This window comes from Lampetra fluviatilis, chromosome 70, assembly GCF_964198595.1.
Source record: "Lampetra fluviatilis chromosome 70, kcLamFluv1.1, whole genome shotgun sequence".
In the NCBI taxonomy this organism is placed as follows: domain Eukaryota; kingdom Metazoa; phylum Chordata; class Hyperoartia; order Petromyzontiformes; family Petromyzontidae; genus Lampetra; species Lampetra fluviatilis.
Genome location: NC_136344.1, coordinates 2,382,268 through 2,406,741, shown reverse-complemented (window position 1 = coordinate 2,406,741; position 24,474 = coordinate 2,382,268). Strand labels below are relative to the sequence as shown.

At 54.0% G+C, this 24,474-nt stretch overlaps 1 protein-coding gene across 1 annotated transcript; it reads right to left on the bottom strand.

Annotated features, from left to right (window-relative positions):
* Positions 1-429: 429 nt before the first annotated feature.
* LOC144952839 (uncharacterized) lies at positions 430-22,909 on the bottom strand. Its single transcript, XM_078883308.1, has 8 exons — positions 22,829-22,909; positions 7,618-7,812; positions 6,083-6,287; positions 5,034-5,579; positions 4,402-4,469; positions 3,678-3,851; positions 2,327-2,431; positions 430-462 (listed from the first exon to the last, which is right to left on the bottom strand). Exons 1-8 carry the CDS (start codon positions 22,907-22,909, stop codon positions 430-432), a joined length of 1,407 nt encoding a protein of 468 aa, XP_078739434.1.
* Positions 22,910-24,474: the final 1,565 nt, after the last annotated feature.

Genomic DNA, 24,474 nt, shown 5'->3' with positions numbered 1-24,474 from the left:
CGTGATTTGGAGGCAAAAACGTGATTTGGAGGCAAAAACGTGATTTGGAGGGCAAAAACGTGATTTGGAGGGCAAAAACGTGATTTGGAGGTGTGTGTGCACTGTGTGTGTGTGCACTGTGTGTGTGTGCACTGTGTGTGTGTGTGCACTGTGTGTGTGTGTGCACTGTGTGTGTGCACTGTGTGTGTGTGTGTGCACTGTGTGTGTGTGTGCACTGTGTGTGTGCACTGTGTGTGTGCACTGTGTGTGTGTGCACTGTGTGTGTGTGCACTGTGTGTGTGTGCACTGTGTGTGTGCACTGTGTTGTGTGTGTGTGCACTGTGTGTGTGTGTGTGCACTGTGTGTGTGTGTGTGCACTGTGTGTGTGTGTGCACTGTGTGTGTGTGTGTGCACTGTGTGTGTGTGAGACGATGCGAATAAAGATTCTGCTCAGGGCAGCACCTCGCGAGGTCTGGACACTTGCTTACTGCCACCGCGGGGGGGAGAGCCGTCCCCGCCATAGGAACGTGGAATGAGCATCCTCCCTCCCTACCACCCCCTCCTCCTCCTTCCCACCCCTCCCCCCCACCCCTCCTCTTCCCCCCCACCCCTCCCCCCTTCTCACCCCCCCACCCCTCTCCCTACTCCTCTTCCTTCCCACCCCCCTCCCCCTACCCCCCCTCGTCCTCCTCCCCCCACCCCTCCCCCCCTCCTCGCCCCATCTCAGAGGCGACGGTTCAGACGACAACAACAACGTCAACAACAACAACGTCAACAACAACGTCAACAACAACAACGTCAACAACAACGTCAACAACAACGTCAACAACAACAGCGTCAACAACAACAGCGTCAACAACAACAGCGTCAACAACAACAACGTCAACAACAACAGCGTCAACAACAACAGCGTCAACAACAACAACGTCAACAACAACAGCGTCAACAACGACGACGCAGAGCGACTTTAGCGGCTTGTGCAGATTTTGCTTTAATTGGGAATCCTCACAGCGCCTCCCCCTCCTTGCACTTGCGGTGGTGGTGATGGTGATGATGGTGGTGGCGGCGATGATGAGATGGGGGGGGGGGGTTGCACGTCAACCACGTTGGTCAAGGTGGTGGCGGTGGTGGCGGTGGTGGCGGTGATGGTGGCGGTGATGGTGGCGGTGATGATGGTGGTGGTGGCGATGATGACGATGATGAGGTGGGGGGGGGGCTGCACGTCAACCACGTTGGTCAAGGTGGTGGCGGTGGTGGCGGTGGTGGCGGTGGTGGCGGTGATGGTGGCGGTGATGGTGGCAGTGATGGTGGCAGTGATGGTGGCGGTGATGATGGTGGTGGTGGCGATGATGACGATGATGAGGTGGGGGGGGGCTGCACGTCAACCACGTTGGTCAAGGTGGTGGCGGTGGTGGCGGTGGTGGCGGTGATGGTGGTGGCGGTGATGGTGGTGGCAGTGATGGCAGTGATGGCAGTGATGGTGGTGGTGGCAGTGATGGCAGTGATGGTGGTGGTAGTGATGGTGATGGTGGCGGTGATGGTGGCGGTGATGGTGGCGGTGATGGTGGCGGTGATGGTGATGGTGGCGGTGATGATGGTGGTGGCGATGATGATGGCAGCGGTGATGATGATGATGGCAGCGGTGATGATGATGATGATGGCAGCAGTGATGATGGCAGCAGTGATGATGATGATGGTGATGGCGGTGGTGATTATGGGAGCGGTGATGATGGCAGCGGTGATGATGGCAGCGGTTATGATGATGGCGGTGCTGATGGTGATGATGATGATGGCGGTGATGATGGTGGTGGCGGCGGTGATGAGGATGACGATGATGAGGTGGGGGGGGGCTGCACGTCAACCACGTTGGTCAAGGTGGTGGCGGTGCCCTGGTGGATGTGAATCTGGTCCGCCTCCACCAGGCCCAGCTGCAGATGCTGGTGCTGCTGGTGGTGTTGGTGGTGCTGCTGGTGGTGGGGGTGGTGCAGCACTGCCTGGAACTCTCTCCCAGCAGCTTCCATCACGGCCTGTGGGGGGGGGGGGGTGGTGGTGGTGGTGGTGGTGGGGTGGGGGATTGATTGTGGGGGTGGTGGTGGTGGTGGTGGGGGGGGTAGGGGGATGGTGATGGTGGTGCTGCTGGTGGTGGTGGGGGGAGGTGGTGGTGGTGAGGGGGTGGTGGTGGTGGTGGTATTTGTGGTGGTGGGGGTGGGGGGGGTGGTGGGGGTGGGGGGGTTGGTGGGTGTGTTGTGGTGGGGGGTGGTGGGGGGGGTGGTGGGGCGGTGGTGGGGGTGGTGGGGTGGTGGTGGTGGCGGGGGTGGTGGCGGGGGTGGTGGCGGGGGGTGGTGGCGGGGGTGGTGGCGGGGGTGGTGGCGGGGGTGCCTTGGTGGATGTGAATCTGGTCCGCCTCCACCAGGCCCAGCTGCTGGTGCTGCTGCAGATGCTGGTGGTGCTGCTGGTGGTGGTGGTGGTGGGGGTGGGGGGTGGTGGTGGGGGTGGTGGGGTTGGGGATTGATTGTGGGGGTGGTGGTGGTGGTGGGGGTGGTGGGGTTGGGGATTGATTGTGGGGGTGGTGGTGGTGGTGGTGGTGGTGGGGGTGGTGGAAGGGGTGGTGGTGGGGGTGGGGGTGAAGTTAGTGGGTTCGAGAGTGAGTGTGCGTGTTCTTGACACTTCACGTGACCTTATAACGTGCACCTAGCCTGGCACAAGCACTGCAGTGACGTCACCGCCACTTTGCGGAGAAAGGCGTTTGTTTTTGTTGTTGTTTGTTGTTGTTTGTTGTTCTTGTTATTTGTTGTTGTTTGTTGTGGGGAGCGGTGGGTGTAACAGCGGTTAGCGGAGCGCTGGGCTATGAGCCCGGCCATTGCCCGAGTTTGATTCCTGCTCAAGGCCAACACCAGCAGCTGTGTGAGTGAGTGGGTGGGTGGCTGAGTGAGTGAGTGAGTGGCTGAGTGGGTGGCTGAGTGAGTGGCTGAATGGCTGAGTGAGTGGTTGAGTGGCTGAGTGAGTGAGTGGCTGAGTGATTGGGTGGGTGAGTGAGTGAGTGAGTGGCTGAGTGAGTGGCTGAGTGGGTGAGTGGTTGAGTGTGTGAGTGAGTGGCTGTGTGGCTATGTGAGTGGCTGAGTGAGTGGGTGATTGAGTGAGTGTATGAGTGGGTGAGTGGCTGAGTGGTTGAGTGTATGAGTGAGTGTGTGAGTGTGTGGCTGTGTGAGTGAGTGAGTGGCTGAGTGAGGGGCTGAGTGAGTGAGTGACTGTGTGAGTGGCTGAGTGAGTGGGTGATTGAGTGAGTAGCTGAGTGAGTGAGTGGCTGTGTGAGTGAGTGATTGAGTGAATGAGTGAGTGGGTGAGTGGCTGAGTGGGTGTGTGGATGAGTGAGTGAGTGGCTGTGTGAGTGAGTGAGTGGCTGAGTGAGTGGGTGAGTGAGTGAGTGGCTGTGTGAGTGAGTGATTGAGTGAGTGGGTGGGTGAGTGGATGAGTGAGTGAGTGGCTGTGTGAGTGAGTGGGTGAGTGAGTGGCTGTGTGAGTGAGTGGGTGAGTGAGTGGCTGTGTGAGTGAGTGGATGGCTGAGTGAGTGGCTGAGTGAGTGAGTGTGTGAGTGGGTGGCTGAGTGAGTGGCTGAGTGAGTGAGTGGCTGTGTGAGTGTATAAGTAGGAAGGGGGGGAGGGGGGGTTGTGGTTGCGATCTCCTCCCTGGTCACTCACCGTGGCCACGACTACTCCATCGTGCCCTCCGTCTCGGCCGTCGTCACCGTCACTGCCGCCGCCAGCGGGCGCCAGCTGCATGTACTGCCCCTGGATGGAGCTGGCCGGCAGGGCGGTGGTGGTGGTGGCGTCACCGGCAGCGCCGCTCGCGTCACCGGCTGTCTCCGCAATCAGCTGCCGCGGGGGGGGGGGGGAGAGGTACGGTCCAGACGGCATGGTACAGATGGTACAGTGCAGATGGTACGGTGCAGATGGTACAGTGCAGATGGTACGGTGAGGTGAACGACTCACTCACCCACCCCACCCACTCAATCACCAACTCACCCACCAACTCGCCCACCCACTCAACCACACCACTCACTCACTCACCCACCCACTCACCCACCCCACTCACTCACCCCACCCACTCATCCACCCCACTCACTCACCCACCCCACTCACTCAATCACCCACTGACTCACCCACCCCACTCACTCAACCACCCCACTCACCCACTCACTCACCCCACTCACTCACCCCACCCACTCACTCACCCCACCCACTCACTCACCCCACCCACCCACTCACTCACCCACCCACTCACCCACTCACCCATCCACCCACCCACGGAATCAACCACACACTCACCCACTCACCCATCCACCCCACTCACCCACCCACCCACTCACTCCCTCACCCATTCACCCACCCACTCACCCCCTCACCCACCCACTCACCCACTCACCGTGGGTATGATCTGCCCGCTGGCCAGCGTGTAGCTGTGCAGCTGCGTCGTCTCCTCCCTGCAGACGCCTGGAGGTGGAAGGAGGTCACCACCATCACCACCATCATCACCATCATCACCACCATCATCACCACCACCATCATTATCACCACCGCCATCACCACCATCACCGTCAGCACCGCCATCACCACCATCACCGTCAGCACCGCCATCACCACCGCCATCACCACCATCATCATCATTACCGCCATCACCACCATCACCGCCATGACCGCCATCACCGCCATCACCACCATCATCACCGCCACCACCAACATCACCACCATCAGCACAATCACCGCCATCACCACCGCCATCACCGCCATCACCACCATCATCATCACCGCCATCACCATCACCACCATCACCGCCATCACCACCATCACCACCATCACCGCCATCATCATCATCATCACCGCCATCACCACCATCACCGCCATCACCACCACCCCCATCGCCATAACCACCATCACCGCCATCACCACACATCAGCAGCATCAGCATCACCACCATCACCACCCTCACCAGCATCACCACACACCACCACCAACACCCTCACCACCCTCATCACCACCACACACCACCACCCTCACCTCCCCCATCACCGCCGCCGTGTTTAGCAGCGACTCCCGCTACGCCGGTGCCGCTGGTGCCGCTGGTGCCGCTGGTCCCGCTGGTGCCGCTGGTCCCGCTGGTGCTGCTGGTCCCGCCGGTGCCGCCGGTGCCGCCGGTCCCGCCGGTGCCGCTGGTGCCGCCGCCGTGTTTAGCAGCGACTCCCGCTACGCCGGTGCCGCTGGTCCCGCTGGTGCCGCTGGTCCCGCTGGTGCTGCTGGTCCCGCCGGTGCCGCCGGTGCCGCCGGTCCCGCCGGTGCCGCTGGTGCCGCCGGTCCCGCCGGTGCCGCGAGTGCCGCTGGTGCCGCCGGTCCCGCGAATGCCGCCGGTGCCGCTGGTGCCGCGAGTGCCGCCGGTGCCGCCGGTGCCGCTGGTGCCGCGAGTGCCGCCGGTGCCCCTGCGGCCCTTAACTGTGCAGCTCTTGCCGAGCTGCTTGCGACGCCAGGCGGAGCGGCATTTTGTATCTATGGCAAGTTTTATGCGGCACCAGTCGCCCTCAGTGATGCCGAACTTGTAGATTAAGTGGCCTGCGTCACGGTCGGCATGGTGGTGGTGGTGGTTGTTGTGGTGGTGGTGCAGGTGGTGCAGGTGGTGGTGGTGTAGGTGGTGGTTGTTGTGGTCGTCGTGGTGGTGGTGGTGCAGGTGGTGGTGGTGGTGGAGGATGGAGGGAGGGAGGTTACAATTTGTGAGTATTCAATGGGACACTCCCACTAACACCCCCCACAACCCACTCCACCCACCCCACTCACTCCCTACCCGTCCACCCCCTCCCCCCTACACACCAGCCACCACCACCGCACCATCACCACCACCACCCCACCCACGCACCCACCCACCCCACCCCACTCACACCCCACCACCACCACACCCTCCACCCACTCCACCACCACCACCACCCACCACCACCACACCCTCCCCCCACCCCACCACCACCCACCACCACCACACCCTCCCCCCACCCCACCACCACCACCCACCACCACACCCTCCCCCCACCCCACCACCACCACCCACCACCACCGCAACTCACAGCGGATGCCGTCGACCATGAGCGGGTCCAGCTGCTTCTTGCCGTGGTGCCCGCGACCCGACAAGTTGCTGGTGGCCTGCACCTCGCGATCGAAGAGGTGGTCCAGGAGGGTGAGTGCCATCTTCCTGGGCGTGCGGCAAGTGGCGGTGATGTGCAGGAGGGCCCCCGGGGCGATGGGGCAGCGCACGCGAAGATTTAAATTTGACTGGTCGCCCAGCCAAGTGCCATGCGGGAGTGGGTGGGTGGGTGGGTGAGTGGATGGAGGAGAGGGGTGGTGAGTGGGTGGGTGAGTGGGTGAGTGTGTGAGTGGGTGGGTGGGGTGGGGTGGGTGGGTCGGTGGGTGGGGTGGGGTGAGTGGGTGGGTGGGTGGGGTGGGGTGGGGTGGGTGGGTGGGTGGGTGGGGTGGGTGGGTGAGTGAGTGAGTGGCCCTGGCCCGGCACAGCGCTGGAGGTGGGGGGGAGGGGCGGGGGGTGGACGCAGAAATCAGACCGAGACTGTGGGTCTCTGTGATGAGTCTGTGGGTCTCTGCTGTGTGATGAGTCTGTGGGTCTCTGTGATGGGTCTGTGGGTCTCTGTGATGAGGCTGTGGGTCTCTGTGATGAGGCTGTGGGTCTCTGCTGTGTGATGAGTCTGTGGGTCTCTGTGATGGGTCTGTGGGTCTCTGTGATGAGTCTATGGGTCTCTGTGATGAGTCTATGGGTCTCTGTGATGAGTCTGTGGGTCTCTGCTGTGTGATGAGTCTGTGGGTCTCTGTGATGGGTCTGTGGGTCTCTGTGATGAGGCTGTGGGTCTCTGTGATGTGATGAGTCTATGGGTCTCTGTGATGAGTCTGTGGGTCTGCTGTGTGATGAGTCTGTGGGTCTGCTGTGTGATGAGTCTGTGGGTCTGCTGTGTGATGAGTCTGTGGGTCTCTGCTGTGTGATGAGTCTGTGGGTCTCTGTGATGAGTCTGTGGGTCTCTGTGATGAGTCTGTGGGTCTCTGTGATGAGTCTGTGGGTCTCTGTGATGAGTCTGTGGGTCTCTGTGATGAGTCTGTGGGTCTCTGTGATGAGTCTGTGGGTCTCTGTGATGAGTCTGTGGGTCTCTGTGATGAGTCTGTGGGTCTCTGTGATGAGTCTGTGGGTCGATGTGATGAGTCTGTGGGTCTTTGTGATGAGTCTGTGGGTCTCTGTGATGAGTCTGTGGGTCTCTGTGATGTGATGAGTCTGTGGGTCTCTGTGATGTGATGAGTCTGTGGGTCTCTGTGATGAGTCTGTGGGTCTCTGTGATGTTATGAGTCTGTGGGTCTCTGTGATGAGTCTGTGGGTCTCTGCGATGTGATGAGTCTATGGGTCTCTGTGATGAGTCTGTGGGTCTCTGTGATGAGTCTGTGGGTCTCTGTGGGAGTCTGTGGCTCTCTGCTGTGTGATGAGTATATGGGTCTCTGCTGTGTGATGAGTCTATGGCTCTCTGCTGTGCGATGAGTCTATGGGTCTCTGCTGTGATGAGTCTACGTCTCTCTCCGACCTTCCCGCACCCAATGCCGACCTGCGAACTTTCATGGACGAGTGCATGACGCCCCAGGGTGAGCCGGCCTGCATCGACACGGTGGGTGCCCCGGCCACACCGCCACCGCCAGCGTACCTGCCCAGCAGCACGAGGCTCAACTTTTCCTCGACGTGGGCCAGGATCCGAGCCTCCATTGCCTCCAGGCGGTCGCACACAGCCTCGTGAAGGTCCACCAACAGGGCCTGCACGGCATGAGACGCGGGGGGGGAGGCAGACAGAAAGCAGACTGAGTATGTGGGTCTCTGCTGTGTGATGAGTCTATGGGTCTCTGCTGTGTTATGAGTCTATGGGTCTCTGCTGTGTGATGAGTCTGTGGCTCTCTGCTGTGTGATGAGTCTATGGGTCTCTGCTTTGTGATGAGTCAGTGGGTCTCTGCTGTGTGAGTCTGTGGGTGTCTGTGTGTGATGAGTCTGTGGGTGTCTGCGTGTGACGAGTCTGTGGGTGTCTGTGTGTGATGAGTCTGTGGGTGTCTCTGCTGTGTGATGAGTCTGTGGATCTCTGCCGTGTGATGAGTCTGTGGGTCTCTGTGATGGGTCTGTGGGTCTCTGTGATGAGGCTGTGGGTCTCTGTGATGAGTCTGTGGGTCTCTGTGATGAGTCTGTGGGTCTCTGCTGTGTGATGGGTCTGTGGGTCTCTGTGATGGGTCTGTGGGTCTCTGTGATGAGTCTATGGGTCTCTGTGATGAGTCTGTGGGTCTCTGCTGTGTGATGAGTCTGTGGGTCTCTGTGATGGGTCTCTGGGTCTCTGTGATGAGGCTGTGGGTCTCTGTGATGAGTCTGTGGGTCTCTGTGATGAGTCTGTTGGTCTCTGTGATGAGTCTGTGGGTCTCTGTGATGTGATGAGTCTATGGGTCTCTGTGATGAGTCTGTGGGTCTGCTGTGTGATGAGTCTGTGGGTCTGCTGTGTGATGAGTCTGTGGGTCTCTGCTGTGTGATGAGTCTGTGGGTCTCTGTGATGAGTCTGTGGGTCTCTGTGATGAGTCTGTGGGTCTCTGTGATGAGTCTGTGGGTCTCTGTGATGAGTCTGTGGGTCTCTGTGATGAGTCTGTGGGTCTCTGTGATGAGTCTGTGGGTCTCTGTGATGAGTCTGTGGGTCTCTGTGATGAGTCTGTGGGTCTCTGTGATGAGTCTGTGGGTCTCTGTGATGAGTCTGTGGGTCTCTGTGATGAGTCTGTGGGTCTCTGTGATGTGATGAGTCTGTGGGTCTCTGTGATGAGTCTGTGGGTCTCTGCGATGTGATGAGTCTATGGGTCTCTGTGATGAGTCTGTCGGTCTCTGTGATGAGTCTGTGGGTCTCTGTGATGAGTCTGTGGGTCTCTGTGATGAGTCTGTGGGTCTCTGTGATGAGTCTGTGGGTGTCTGTGTGTGATGAGTCTGTGGGTGTCTCTGCTGTGTGATGAGTCTGTGGATCTCTGCCGTGTGATGAGTCTATGGGTCTCTGTGTGTGAGTCTGTGGATCTCTGCTGTGTGAGTCTATGGGTCTCTGTGTGTGCGAGTCTGTGGGTCTCTGTGTGTGATGAGTCTGCGGGTCTGTGTGATGAGTCTGTGGGTCTCTGCTGTTTGATGAGTCGATGGGTCTCTGTGTGCGAGTCTGTGGGTCTCTGTTGTTTGATGAGTCTATGGGTCTCTGCTGTGTGATGAGTCTGTGGGTCTCTATTGTGTGAGTCTATGGGTCTCTGTGTGTGTGAGTCTGTGGGTCTCTGCTGTGTGCGAGTCTGTGGGTCTCTGCTGTGTGATGAGTCTGTGGGTCTCTGTGTGTGATGAGTCTGTGAGTCTGTGTGTGATGAGTCTGTGGGTCTCTGTGTGTGATGAATCTATGGGTCTCTGCTGTGTGATGAGTCTATGGGTCTCTGCTTTGTGATGAGTCAGTGGGTCTCTGCTGTGTGAGTCTGTGGGTGTCTGTGTGTGATGAGTCTGTGGGTGTCTGTGTGTGATGAGTCTGTGGATCTCTGCCGTGTGATGAGTCTATGGGTCTCTGCTGTGTGATGAGTCTGTGGGTGTCTGTGTGTGATGAGTCTGTGGGTCTCTATTGTGTGAGTCTATGGGTCTCTGTGTGCGAGTCTGTGGGTCTCTGTTGTGTGATGAGTCTATGGGTCTCTGCTGTGTGATGAGTCTGTGGGTCTCTATTGTGTGAGTCTATGGGTCTCTGTGTGTGAGTTTATGGGTCTCTGTGTGTGAGTCTGTGGGTCTGTGTGTGTGAGTCTGTGGGTCTCTGCTGTGTGCGAGTCTGTGGGTCTCTGCTGTGTGATGAGTCTGTGGGTCTCTGTGTGTGATGAGTCTGTGGGTCTCTGCTGTGTGATGAGTCTATGGGTCTCTGCCGTGTGACGAGTCTGTGGGTCTCTGCCGTGTGATGAGTCTGTGGGTCTCTGCCGTGTGATGAGTCTATGGCTCTCTGCTGTGTGATGAGTCTATGGGTCTCTGCCGTGTGATGAGTCTATGGGTCTCTGCCGTGTGATGAGTCTATGGCTCTCTGCTGTGTGATGAGTCTATGGGTCTCTGCTGTGTGATGAGTCTGTGGCTCTCTGCTGTGTGATGAGTCTATGGCTCTCTGCTGTGTGATGAGTCTATGGGTCTCTGCTTTGTGATGAGTCAGTGGGTCTCTGATGTGTGAGTCTGTGGGTGTCTGTGTGTGATGAGTCTGTGGGTCTCTGCTGTGTGATGAGTCTGTGGGACTCTGCTGTGTGATGAGTCTGTGGGTCTCTGTGTGATGAGTCTATGGCTCTCTGCTGTGTGATGAGTCTGTGGCTCTCTGCTGTGTGATGAGTCTGTGGGTCTCTGCTGTGTGATGAGTCTATGGGTCTCTGCCGTGTGATGAGTCTGTGGGTCTCTGCCGTGTGATGAGTCTGTGGGTCTCTGCCGTGTGATGAGTCTATGGCTCTCTGACGTGTGATGAGTCTATGGGTCTCTGCCGTGTGATGAGTCTATGGGTCTCTGCCGTGTTATGAGTCTATGGGTCTCTGCTGTGTGATGAGTCTGTGGGTCTCTGCTGTGTGATGAGTCTGTGGGTCTCTGCTGTGTGATGAGTCTGTGGATCTCTATTGTGTGAGTCTATGGGTTTCTGTGTGTGAGTCTATGGGTCTCTGTGTGTGTGAGTCTGTGGGTCTCTGCTGTGTGCGAGTCTGTGGGTCTCTGCTGTGTGATGAGTCTGTGGGTCTCTGCTGTGTGATGAGTCTGTGGGTCTCTGTGTGTGATGAGTCTGTGAGTCTGTGTGTGATGAGTCTGTGGGTCTCTGTGTGTGATGAGTCTATGGGTCTCTGCTGTGTGATGAGTCTGTGGGTCTCTGCTGTGTGATGAGTCTATGGCTCTCTGCTGTGTGATGAGTCTGTGGGTCTCTGCTGTGTGATGAGTCTATGGGTCTCTGCCATGTGATGAGTCTATGGGTCTCTGCCGTGTGATGAGGCTGTGGGTCTCTGCCGTGTGATGAGTCTATGGCTCTCTGCCGTGTGATGAGTCTATGGGTCTCTGCCGTGTGATGAGTCTATGGGTCTCTGTTGTGTGATGAGTCTATGGCTCTCTGCTGTGTGATGAGTCTATGGGTCTCTGCTGTGTTATGAGTCTATGGGTCTCTGCTGTGTTATGAGTCTATGGGTCTATTGTATGAGTCTATGGCTCTCTGCTGTGTGATGAGTCTATGGCTCTCTGCTGTGTGATGAGTCTATGGCTCTCTGCTGTGTGATGAGTCTATGGCTCTCTGCTGTGTGATGAGTCTATGGCTCTCTGCTGTGTGATGAGTCTATGGCTCTCTGCTGTGTGATGAGTCTATGGCTCTCTGCTGTGTGATGAGTCTATGGGTCTCTGCTGTGTGATGAGTCTATGGGTCTCTGCTGTGTGATGAGTCTATGGCTCTCTGCTGTGTGATGAGTCTATGGGTCTCTGCTTTGTGATGAGTCAGTGGGTCTCTGCTGTGTGAGTCTGTGGGTGTCTGTGTGTGATGAGTCTGTGGGTGTCTGCGTGTGACGAGTCTGTGGGTGTCTGTGTGTGATGAGTCTGTGGGTGTCTCTGCTGTGTGATGAGTCTGTGGATCTCTGCCGTGTGATGAGTCTATGGGTCTCTGTGTGTGAGTCTGTGGATCTCTGCTGTGTGAGTCTATGGGTCTCTGTGTGTGCGAGTCTGTGGGTCTCTGTGTGCGAGTCTGTGGGTCTCTGTTGTGTGATGAGTCTATGGGTCTCTGCTGTGTGATGAGTCTGTGGGTCTCTGCTGTGTGATGAGTCTGTGGGTCTCTGCTGTGTGATGAGTCTGTGGGTCTCTGTGTGATGAGTCTATGGCTCTCTGCTGTGTGATGAGTCTGTGGCTTTCTGCTGTGTGATGAGTCTATGGGTCTCTGCCGTGTGATGAGTCTATGGGTATTATAGTAGGTTGTTACCCTTTTAACTGGTACAAAACTGACACCTTTATTCAAGGCATCATGTTTGCAATGACCACAACACAAGTAGTCAAAAAAGCAAACAAAAAGAAGCAACCCTGATAAGGATGATAATATGCACGAGCTCTCAATACTCTGATATTGCACTGTGTTTGAGTTGTACGCCTTCTGGTGTCATCTGGCCCTACACCAATGGGGACTAGGCTCTAAAGAAAGCCGTCTCGGGTGTGGGCCAATCAACTTCAAGGACAGTGCATATTATCATCCTTATCAGAGTTGCTTCTTTTTGTTTGCTTTTTTGACTACTTGTGTTGTGGTCATTGCAAACATGATGCCTTGAATAAAGGTGTCAGTTTTGTACCAGTTAAAAGGGTAAAAACATACTATTATATTTTGCCACTGGTAAAAGAGATCTCATAGTGTAAATGCTTACCCCGAGCTCTCAATACTCTGATATTGCACTGTGTTTGAGTTGTACGCCTTCTGGTGTCATCTGGCCCTACACCAATGGGGACTAGGCTCTAAAGAAAGCCGTCTCGGGTGTGGGCCAATCAACTTCAAGGACAGTGCATATTATCATCCTTATCAGAGTTGCTTCTTTTTGTTTGCTTTTTTGACTACTTGTGTTGTGGTCATTGCAAACATGATGCCTTGAATAAAGGTGTCAGTTTTGTACCAGTTAAAAGGGTAAAAACCTACTATTATATTTTGCCACTGGTAAAAGAGATCTCATAGTGTGAGTCTATGGGTCTCTGCCGTGTGATGAGTCTGTGGGTCTCTGCCGTGTGATGAGTCTATGGCTCTCTGCTGTGTGATGAGTCTATGGGTGTCTGCCGTGTGATGAGTCTATGGGTCTCTGCCGTGTGATGAGTCTATGGCTCTCTGCTGTGTGATGAGTCTATGGGTCTCTGCTGTGTTATGAGTCTATGGGTCTCTGCTGTGTGATGAGTCTGTGGCACTCTGCTGTGTGATGAGTCTATGGGTCTCTGCTTTGTGATGAGTCAGTGGGTCTCTGATGTGTGAGTCTGTGGGTGTCTGTGTGTGAGTCTATGGGTCTCTGTGTGTGAGTCTATGGGTCTGTGTGTGAGTCTATGGGTCTCTGCTGTGTGAGTCTGTGGGTCTCTGCTGTGTGATGAGTCTGTGGGACTCTGCTGTGTGATGAGTCTGTGGGTCTCTGTGTGATGAGTCTATGGCTCTCTGCTGTGTGATGAGTCTGTGGCTCTCTGCTGTGTGATGAGTCTGTGGGTCTCTGCTGTGTGATGAGTCTATGGGTCTCTGCCGTGTGATGAGTCTATGGGTCTCTGCCGTGTGAGGAGTCTGTGGGTCTCTGCCGTGTGATGAGTCTATGGCTCTCTGCCGTGTGATGAGTCTATGGGTCTCTGCCGTGTGATGAGTCTACGGCTCTCTGCTGTGTGATGAGTCTATGGGTCTCTGCTGTGTGATGAGTCTATGGCTCTCTGCTGTGTGATGAGTCTATGGCTCTCTGCTGCGTGCTGAGTCTATGGCTCTCTGCTGTGTGATGAGTCTATGGCTCTTTGCTGTGTGATGAGTCTATGGCTCTCTGTTGTGTGATGAGTCTATGGGTCTCTGCTTTGTGATGAGTCAGTGGGTCTCGGCTGTGTAAGTCTGTGGGTGTCTGTGTGTGATGAGTCTGTGGGTGTCTGTGTGTGATGAGTCTGTGGGTGTCTGTGTGTGATGAGTCTGTGGGTGTCTGCTGTGTGATGAGTCTGTGGATCTCTGCCGTGTGATGAGTCTATGGCTCTCTGACGTGTGATGAGTCTATGGGTCTCTGCCGTGTGATGAGTCTATGGGTCTCTGCCGTGTTATGAGTCTATGGGTCTCTGCTGTGTGATGAGTCTGTGGGTCTCTGCTGTGTGATGAGTCTGTGGGTCTCTGCTGTGTGATGAGTCTGTGGATCTCTATTGTGTGAGTCTATGGGTTTCTGTGTGTGAGTCTATGGGTCTCTGTGTGTGTGAGTCTGTGGGTCTCTGCTGTGTGCGAGTCTGTGGGTCTCTGCTGTGTGATGAGTCTGTGGGTCTCTGCTGTGTGATGAGTCTGTGGGTCTCTGTGTGTGATGAGTCTGTGAGTCTGTGTGTGATGAGTCTGTGGGTCTCTGTGTGTGATGAGTCTATGGGTCTCTGCTGTGTGATGAGTCTGTGGGTCTCTGCTGTGTGATGAGTCTATGGCTCTCTGCTGTGTGATGAGTCTGTGGGTCTCTGCTGTGTGATGAGTCTATGGGTCTCTGCCATGTGATGAGTCTATGGGTCTCTGCCGTGTGATGAGGCTGTGGGTCTCTGCCGTGTGATGAGTCTATGGCTCTCTGCCGTGTGATGAGTCTATGGGTCTCTGTTGTGTGATGAGTCTATGGCTCTCTGCTGTGTGATGAGTCTATGGGTCTCTGCTGTGTTATGAGTCTATGGGTCTCTGCTGTGTTATGAGTCTATGGGTCTATTGTATGAGTCTATGGCTCTCTGCTGTGTGATGAGTCTATGGCTCTCTGCTGTGTGATGAGTCTATGGCTCTCTGCTGTGTGATGAGTCTATGGCTCTCTGCTGTGTGATGAGTCTATGGCTCTCTGCTGTGTGATGAGTCTATGGCTCTCTGCTGTGTGATGAGTCTATGGCTCTCTGCTGTGTGATGAGTCTATGGGTCTCTGCTGTGTGATGAGTCTATGGGTCTCTGCTGTGTGATGAGTCTATGGCTCTCTGCTGTGTGATGAGTCTATGGGTCTCTGCTTTGTGATGAGTCAGTGGGTCTCTGCTGTGTGAGTCTGTGGGTGTCTGTGTGTGATGAGTCTGTGGGTGTCTGCGTGTGACGAGTCTGTGGGTGTCTGTGTGTGATGAGTCTGTGGTTGTCTCTGCTGTGTGATGAGTCTGTGGATCTCTGCCGTGTGATGAGTCTATGGGTCTCTGTGTGTGAGTCTGTGGATCTCTGCTGTGTGAGTCTATGGGTCTCTGTGTGTGCGAGTCTGTGGGTCTCTGTGTGCGAGTCTGTGGGTCTCTGTTGTGTGATGAGTCTATGGGTCTCTGCTGTGTGATGAGTCTGTGGGTCTCTGCTGTGTGATGAGTCTGTGGGTCTCTGCTGTGTGATGAGTCTGTGGGTCTCTGTGTGATGAGTCTATGGCTCTCTGCTGTGTGATGAGTCTGTGGCTTTCTGCTGTGTGATGAGTCTATGGGTCTCTGCCGTGTGATGAGTCTATGGGTATTATAGTAGGTTGTTACCCTTTTAACTGGTACAAAACTGACACCTTTATTCAAGGCATCATGTTTGCAATGACCACAACACAAGTAGTCAAAAAAGCAAACAAAAAGAAGCAACCCTGATAAGGATGATAATATGCACGAGCTCTCAATACTCTGATATTGCACTGTGTTTGAGTTGTACGCCTTCTGGTGTCATCTGGCCCTACACCAATGGGGACTAGGCTCTAAAGAAAGCCGTCTCGGGTGTGGGCCAATCAACTTCAAGGACAGTGCATATTATCATCCTTATCAGAGTTGCTTCTTTTTGTTTGCTTTTTTGACTACTTGTGTTGTGGTCATTGCAAACATGATGCCTTGAATAAAGGTGTCAGTTTTGTACCAGTTAAAAGGGTAAAAACATACTATTATATTTTGCCACTGGTAAAAGAGATCTCATAGTGTAAATGCTTACCCCGAGCTCTCAATACTCTGATATTGCACTGTGTTTGAGTTGTACGCCTTCTGGTGTCATCTGGCCCTACACCAATGGGGACTAGGCTCTAAAGAAAGCCGTCTCGGGTGTGGGCCAATCAACTTCAAGGACAGTGCATATTATCATCCTTATCAGAGTTGCTTCTTTTTGTTTGCTTTTTTGACTACTTGTGTTGTGGTCATTGCAAACATGATGCCTTGAATAAAGGTGTCAGTTTTGTACCAGTTAAAAGGGTAAAAACCTACTATTATATTTTGCCACTGGTAAAAGAGATCTCATAGTGTGAGTCTATGGGTCTCTGCCGTGTGATGAGTCTGTGGGTCTCTGCCGTGTGATGAGTCTATGGCTCTCTGCTGTGTGATGAGTCTATGGGTGTCTGCCGTGTGATGAGTCTATGGGTCTCTGCCGTGTGATGAGTCTATGGCTCTCTGCTGTGTGATGAGTCTATGGGTCTCTGCTGTGTTATGAGTCTATGGGTCTCTGCTGTGTGATGAGTCTGTGGCACTCTGCTGTGTGATGAGTCTATGGGTCTCTGCTTTGTGATGAGTCAGTGGGTCTCTGATGTGTGAGTCTGTGGGTGTCTGTGTGTGAGTCTATGGGTCTCTGTGTGTGAGTCTATGGGTCTGTGTGTGAGTCTATGGGTCTCTGCTGTGTGAGTCTGTGGGTCTCTGCTGTGTGATGAGTCTGTGGGACTCTGCTGTGTGATGAGTCTGTGGGTCTCTGTGTGATGAGTCTATGGCTCTCTGCTGTGTGATGAGTCTGTGGCTCTCTGCTGTGTGATGAGTCTGTGGGTCTCTGCTGTGTGATGAGTCTATGGGTCTCTGCCGTGTGATGAGTCTATGGGTCTCTGCCGTGTGAGGAGTCTGTGGGTCTCTGCCGTGTGATGAGTCTATGGCTCTCTGCCGTGTGATGAGTCTATGGGTCTCTGCCGTGTGATGAGTCTACGGCTCTCTGCTGTGTGATGAGTCTATGGGTCTCTGCTGTGTGATGAGTCTATGGCTCTCTGCTGTGTGATGAGTCTATGGCTCTCTGCTGCGTGCTGAGTCTATGGCTCTCTGCTGTGTGATGAGTCTATGGCTCTCTGCTGTGTGATGAGTCTATGGCTCTCTGTTGTGTGATGAGTCTATGGGTCTCTGCTTTGTGATGAGTCAGTGGGTCTCGGCTGTGTAAGTCTGTGGGTGTCTGTGTGTGATGAGTCTGTGGGTGTCTGTGTGTGATGAGTCTGTGGGTGTCTGTGTGTGATGAGTCTGTGGGTGTCTGCTGTGTGATGAGTCTGTGGATCTCTGCCGTGTGATGAGTCTATGGCTCTCTGACGTGTGATGAGTCTATGGGTCTCTGCCGTGTGATGAGTCTATGGGTCTCTGCCGTGTTATGAGTCTATGGGTCTCTGCTGTGTGATGAGTCTGTGGGTCTCTGCTGTGTGATGAGTCTGTGGGTCTCTGCTGTGTGATGAGTCTATGGCTCTCTGCTGTGTGATGAGTCTGTGGCTCTCTGCTGTGTGATGAGTCTGTGGGTCTCTGCTGTGTGATGAGTCTATGGGTCTCTGCCGTGTGATGAGTCTATGGGTCTCTGCCGTGTGAGGAGTCTGTGGGTCTCTGCCGTGTGATGAGTCTATGGCTCTCTGCCGTGTGATGAGTCTATGGGTCTCTGCCGTGTGATGAGTCTACGGCTCTCTGCTGTGTGATGAGTCTATGGGTCTCTGCTGTGTGATGAGTCTATGGCTCTCTGCTGTGTGATGAGTCTATGGCTCTCTGCTGCGTGCTGAGTCTATGGCTCTCTGCTGTGTGATGAGTCTATGGCTCTCTGCTGTGTGATGAGTCTATGGCTCTCTGTTGTGTGATGAGTCTATGGGTCTCTGCTTTGTGATGAGTCAGTGGGTCTCGGCTGTGTAAGTCTGTGGGTGTCTGTGTGTGATGAGTCTGTGGGTGTCTGTGTGTGATGAGTCTGTGGGTGTCTGTGTGTGATGAGTCTGTGGGTGTCTGCTGTGTGATGAGTCTGTGGATCTCTGCCGTGTGATGAGTCTATGGGTCTCTGTGTGTGAGTCTGTGGATCTCTGCTGTGTGAGTCTATGGGTCTCTGTGTGTGCGAGTCTGTGGGTCTCTGTGTGCGAGTCTGTGGGTCTCTGTTGTGTGATGAGTCTATGGGTCTCTGCTGTGTGATGAGTCTGTGGGTCTCTATTGTGTGAGTCTATGGGTCTCTGTGTGTGAGTCTATGGGTCTCTGTGTGTGTGAGTCTGTGGGTCTGTGTGTGATGAGTCTGTGGGTCTCTGTGTGTGATGAGTTTGTGGGTCTCTGTGTGTGATGAGTCTGTGAGTCTGTGTGTGATGAGTCTGTGGGTCTCTGTGTGATGAGTCTATGGCTCTCTGCTGTGTGATGAGTCTGTGGCTCTCTGCTGTGTGATGAGTCTGTGGGTCTCTGCCGTGTGATGAGTCTATGGGTCTCTGCCGTGTGATGAGTCTGTGGGTCTCTATTGTGTGAGTCTATGGGTCTCTGTGTGTGAGTCTATGGGTCTCTGCTGTGTGAGTCTGTGGGTCTCTGCTGTGTGATGAGTCTGTGGGACTCTGCTGTGTGATGAGTCTGTGGGTCTCTGTGTGATGAGTCTATGGCTCTCTGCTGTGTGATGAATCTGTGGCTCTCTGCTGTGTGATGAGTCTGTGGGTCTCTGCTGTGTGATGAGTCTATGGGTCTCTGCCGTGTGATGAGTCTATGGGTCTCTGCCGTGTGATGAGTCTGTGGGTCTCTGCCGTGTGATGAGTCTGTGGGTCTCTGCCGTGTGATGAGTCTATGGCTCTCTGCCGTGTGATGAGTCTATGGGTCTCTGCCGTGTGATGAGTCTATGGGTCTCTGCCGTGTGATGAGTTTATGGGTCTCTGCTGTGTTATGAGTCTATGGGTCTCTGCTGTGTGATGAGTCTGTGGCTCTCTGCTGTGTGATGAGTCTGTGGGTCTCTGCTGTGTGATGAGTCTATGGCTCTCTGCTGTGTGATGAGTCTATGGCTCTCTGCTGTGTGATGAGTCTATGGGTCTCTGCTTTGTGATGAGTCAGTGGGTGTCTCTGCTGTGTGATGAGTCTGTGGATCTCTGCCGTGTGATGAGTCTATGGGTCTCTGTGTGTGAGTCTGTGGATCTCTGCTGTGTGAGTCTATGGGTCTCTGTTGTGTGATGAGTCTATGGGTCTCTGCTGTGTGATGAGTCTGTGGGTCTCTATTGTGTGAGTCTATGGGTCTCTGTGTGTGTGAGTCTGTGGGTCTCTGCTGTGTGCGCGTCTGTGGGTCTCTGCTGTGTGATGAGTCTGTGGGTCTCTGTGTGTGATGAGTCTGTGAGTCTGTGTGTGATGAGTCTGTGGGTCTCTGTGTGTGATGAGTCTATGGGTCTCTGCTGTGTGATGAGTCTGTGGGTCTCTGTGTGATGAGTCTATGGCTCTCTGCTGTGTGATGAGTCTGTGGCTCTCTGCTGTGTGATGAGTCTGTGGGTCTCTGCCGTGTGATGAGTCTATGGCTCTCTGCTGTGTGATGAGGCTGTGGGTCTCTGCCGTGTGATGAGTCTATGGGTCTCTGCTGTGTGATGAGTCTATGGGTCTCTGCTGTGTGATGAGTCTATGGCTCTCTGCTGTGTGAGTCTATGGGTCTCTGCTTTGTGATGAGTCAGTGGGTCTCTGCTGTGTGAGTCTGTGGGTGTCTGTGTGTGATGAGTCTGTGGGTGTCTGTGTGTGACGAGTCTGTGGGTGTCTGTGTGTGATGAGTCTGTGGATCTCTGCCGTGTGATGAGTCTATGGGTCTATGTGTGTGAGTCTGTGGATCTCTGCTGTGTGAGTCTATGGGTCTCTGTGTGTGCGAGTCTGTGGGTCTCTGTGTGTGATGAGTCTGCGGGTCTGTGTGATGAGTCTGTGGGTCTCTGCTGTTTGATGAGTCGATGGGTCTCTGTGTGATGAGTCTGTGGGTCTCTGTGTGTGCGAGTATGTGGGTCTCTGTGTGCGAGTCTGTGGGTCTCTGTTGTGTGATGAGTCTATGGGTCTCTGCTGTGTGATGAGTCTGTGGGTCTCTCCTGTGTGATGAGTCTGTGGGTCTCTGCTGTGTGATGAGTCTGTGGGTCTCTGCTGTGTGATGAGTCTATGTGTCTCTGCCGTGTGATGAGTCTATGGGTCTCTGCCGTGTGATGAGTCTATGGGTCTCTGCCGTGTGATGAGTCTGTGGGTCTCTGCCGTGTGATGAGTCTATGGCTCTCTGCCGTGTGATGAGTCTATGGGTCTCTGCCGTGTGATGAGTCTATGGGTCTCTGCTGTGTTATGAGTCTATGGGTCTCTGCTGTGTGATGAGTCTGTGGCTCTCTGCTGTGTGATGAGTCTATGGGTCTCTGCTTTGTGATGAGTCAGTGGGTCTCTGATGTGTGAGTCTGTGGGTGTCTGTGTGTGATGAGTCTGTGGGTCTCTATTGTGTGAGTCTATGGGTCTCTGTGTGTGAGTCTATGGGTCTCTGCTGTGTGAGTCTGTGGGTCTCTGCTGTGTGATGAGTCTGTGGGTCTCTGTGTGATGAGTCTATGGCTCTCTGCTGTGTGATGAGTCTGTGGCTCTCTGCTGTGTGATGAGTCTGTGGGTCTCTGCTGTGTGATGAGTCTATGGGTCTCTGCCGTGTGAGGAGTCTGTGGGTCTCTACCGTGTGATGAGTCTATGGCTCTCTGCCGTGTGATGGGTCTACGGGTCTCTGCCGTGTGATGAGTCTACGGGTCTCTGCCGTGTGATGAGTCTATGGGTCTCTGCTGTGTGATGAGTCTGTGGCTCTCTGCTGTGTGATGAGTCTATGGGTATCTGCTGTGTGATGAGTCTATGGCTCTCTGCTGTGTGATGAGTCTATGGCTCTCTGCTGTGTGATGAGTCTATGGCTCTCTGCTGTGTGATGAGTCTATGGCTCTCTGCTGTGTGATGAGTCTATGGCTCTCTGCTGTGTGATGAGTCTATGGCTCTCTGCTGTGTGATGAGTCTATGGCTCTCTGCTGTGTGATGAGTCTATGGCTCTCTGCTGTGTGATGAGTCTATGGGTCTCTGCTTTGTGATGAGTCAGTGGGTCTCTGCTGTGTAAGTCTGTGGGTGTCTGTGTGTGATGAGTCTGTGGGTGTCTGTGTGTGATGAGTCTGTGGGTGTCTGTGTGTGATGAGTCTGTGGGTGTCTGCTGTGTGATGAGTCTGTGGATCTCTGCCGTGTGATGAGTCTATGGGTCTCTGTGTGTGAGTCTGTGGATCTCTGCTGTGTGAGTCTATGGGTCTCTGTGTGTGCAAGTCTGTGGATCTCTGTGTGCGAGTCTGTGGGTCTCTGTTGTGTGATGAGTCTATGGGTCTCTGCTGTGTGATGAGTCTGTGGGTCTCTATTGTGTGAGTCTATGGGTCTCTGTGTGTGAGTCTATGGGTCTCTGTGTGTGTGAGTCTGTGGGTCTGTGTGTGATGAGTCTGTGGGTCTATGTGTGTGATGAGTCTGTGGGTCTCTGTGTGTGATGAGTCTGTGAGTCTGTGTGATGAGTCTGTGGGTCTCTGTGTGTGATGAGTCTATGGGTCTCTGCTGTGTGATGAGTCTGTGGGTCTCTGTGTGATGAGTCTATGGCTCTCTGCTGTGTGATGAGTCTGTGGCTCTCTGCTGTGTGATGAGTCTATGGGTCTCTGCCGTGTTATGAGTCTATGGGTCTCTGCCGTGTGATGAGTCTGTGGGTCTCTGCCGTGTGATGAGTCTGTGGCTCTCTGCCGTGTGATGAGTCTATGGGTCTCTGCCGTGTGATGAGTCTATGGGTCTCTGCCGTGTGATGAGTCTATGGGTCTCTGCCGTGTTATGAGTCTATGGGTCTCTGCTGTGTGATGAGTCTATGGCTCTCTGCTGTGTGATGAGTCTATGGCTCTCTGCTGTGTGATGAGTCTATGGCTCTCTGCTTTGTGATGAGTCTATGGCTCTCTGCTGTGTGATGAGTCTATGGCTCTCTGCTGTGTGATGAGTCTATGGGTCTCTGCTTTGTGATGAGTCAGTGGGTCTCTGCTGTGTAAGTCTGTGGGTGTCTGTGTGTGATGAGTCTGTGGGTGTCTGTGTGTGATGAGTCTGTGGGTGTCTCTGCTGTGTGATGAGTCTGTGGGTGTCTCTGCTGTGTGATGAGTCTGTGGATCTCTGCCGTGTGATGAGTCTATGGGTCTCTGTGTGTGAGTCTGTGGATCTCTGCTGTGTGAGTCTATGGGTCTCTGTGTGTGATGAGTCTGTGGGTCTCTGTGTGTGCGAGTCTGTGGGTCTCTGTGTGCGAGTCTGTGGGTCTCTGTGTGCGAGTCTGTGGGTCTCTGTTGTGTGATGAGTCTATGGGTCTCTGCTGTGTGATGAGTCTGTGGGTCTCTATTGTGTGAGTCTATGGGTCTCTGTGTGTGAGTCTATGGGTCTCTGCTGTGTGCGCGTCTGTGGGTCTCTGCTGTGTGATGAGTCTGTGAGTCTGTGTGTGATGAGTCTGTGGGTCTCTGTGTGTGATGAGTCTATGGGTCTCTGCTGTGTGATGAGTCTGTGGGTCTCTGTGTGATGAGTCTATGGCTCTCTGCTGTGTGATGAGTCTGTGGCTCTCTGCTGTGTGATGAGTCTGTGGGTCTCTGCCGTGTGATGAGTCTATGGCTCTCTGCTGTGTGATGAGGCTGTGGGTCTCTGCCGTGTGATGAGTCTATGGGTCTCTGTGTGTGAGTCTGTGGGTCTCTGTGTGTGATGAGTCTGTGGGTGTCTGTGTGTGCGAGTCTGTGGGTCTCTGTGTGCGAGTCTGTGGGTCTCTGTTGTGTGATGAGTCTATGGCTCTCTGCTGTGTGATGAGTCTATGGGTCTCTGCTTTGTGATGAGTCAGTGGGTCTCTGTGTGTGATGAGTCTGCGGGTCTGTGTGATGAGTCTGTGGGTCTCTGCTGTTTGATGAGTCGATGGGTCTCTGTGTGTGAGTCTGTGGGTCTCTGTGTGTGATGAGTCTGTGGGTGTCTGTGTGTGCGAGTCTGTGGGTCTCTGTGTGCGAGTCTGTGGGTCTCTGTTGTGTGATGAGTCTATGGCTCTCTGCAGTGTGATGAGTCTGTGGGTCTCTGCTATGTGATGAGTCTATGGGTCTCTGCTGTGTGATGAGTCTATGGGTCTCTGCTGTGTGATGAGTCTACGACTCTGCTGTGTGATGGTTCTGACCCTGAGGCTGGCGTCATCCGTCACCTCTCTGCTGGTGCCGGCGAAGACCTGGAAGCGCGGGCGCTTCAGCGGCGGAGCCATCTGGCTACCATGAGAGATTCGTTCATGAGGCTATCCACATATATAAACACAGAGACAATTTCAACCGAGAAGATGGATTCTGGCTTAGCAATCATTGGAAGGACGTAATAAACCATTTCGGATCTTAACTGATTGTGTTCACGTTTACGGTGACTTTCAGACCGCGTTCCACTCACTGGCATTGTATTCTCCGCAGAGAATGGATGCTTTGCTCCGCTGCATTGACATATTTTGTTGCTTCCTCTTAGTATCTTTCACACGACGGTCAACAGTACAGTGTATCATAACAAATAGTTTAAAAATGTATATGCTTAATACAATGTACAAAGTAATATATAGTATCGTAATTGTATAGTGAATATACAGCAGTGTAATATACATTAGGGTGGGTAGAATAATACATAGTGTAATATTACAATGGATAAGGTATAGGGTGGTTTATAGCAATACAGTATATATTTTAATGTTTGGGTTTGTCTATGGCAGTATATAGTACGGTGTAGACTCGTGTGATGTAAGAGAATAAAGTTTAGATGGAAGCATATTATATTTTTTACGACGTAGAATTGTAATGTATTACTTACTGTTAGTAACTCAGCTTATTGTAGAGTATATTTAGTATAATTATGATACTATGTAGTTTATACTTTAGTTGTTTACGTGGTGGTTTTAGTTACTGCTGCTACATACTATTGTAATAAATGGACTCGACCACAGTATCTGGTCTGGTGTCCTTTATTCGGGTTCGTTTCTGTTTCCCACACGGCTGTCCTTTATCTGGCTCCTTCCACACGGTGCCGACTTCGCTGTCGCTCCCGTCACCGCCAACAGCCCCGCTGTTGGTCTCCGTCGCTCCCGTAGCTCCTTAGCAGCCTTGCTGCTGTTCCCCCACACGCAGCCCCTCCGGCTGCTGTCGCTCCCGTAGCCCTCTTGCTCTGCAGCCCCCGGCTGCTGTAGCCCCTAGCAGCCTCGCTGCTGTCTCCCACACGCAGCCCCTCCGGCTGCTGTCGCTCCCGTAGCCCTCTTGCTCTGCAGCCCCCGGCTGCTGTAGCCCCTAGCAGCCTCGCTGCTGTCTCCCACACGCAGCCTCTCCGGCTGCTGTCGCTGCTCCCAGCTTTCGCCCTCCCTGGCCTCACCCTCGTCCAGTCTCCAACCAACTCCCTTCCATCCCGCTGGCTGGCGCTGTCACCGAGCCCCTCAGCCACCAGGCTGAGGGCACGGCGACCACCCAACGCGGTCTCCACTCTTCCCTCGCCCGACTCCTCGATCTCTTCCTGTCTCACCGCTATACTATCTCCCTCTCACGTGACCCTGACTCCTCCCCACATGACGTCACATCCGCCAAGCCCTTTACGCCCGCATTACACTATTAACACTTCTTCCCTTTATTAATGCTACCCCTATCCCCTCCCTGTGATGCTGCTAATCCTGCATCATGCACGGGCAAAGTAGCACTAATCACATACCTGCATTTCTCATATCCCCTCCCTTGGATGCTGCTAATCCTGCATAATGCACGGACATAAGTAGTACTAATCACATACCTGCATTTCCCATAAATATGC

Coding starts and splice junctions, on each gene's coding strand:
- LOC144952839 (XM_078883308.1), bottom strand. CDS start 22,909: ATGGCTCCGCCGCTGAAGCGCCCGCGCTTCCAGGTCTTCGCCGGCACC. Junction 5,580..6,082: donor CATGGTCGACGGCATCCGCT/GTGAGTTGCGGT, acceptor ACCGTGACGCAG/GCCACTTAATCTACAAGTTC. Junction 4,470..5,033: donor CGGCGGCGGTGATGGGGGAG/GTGAGGGTGGTG, acceptor TTCCACCTCCAG/GCGTCTGCAGGGAGGAGACG.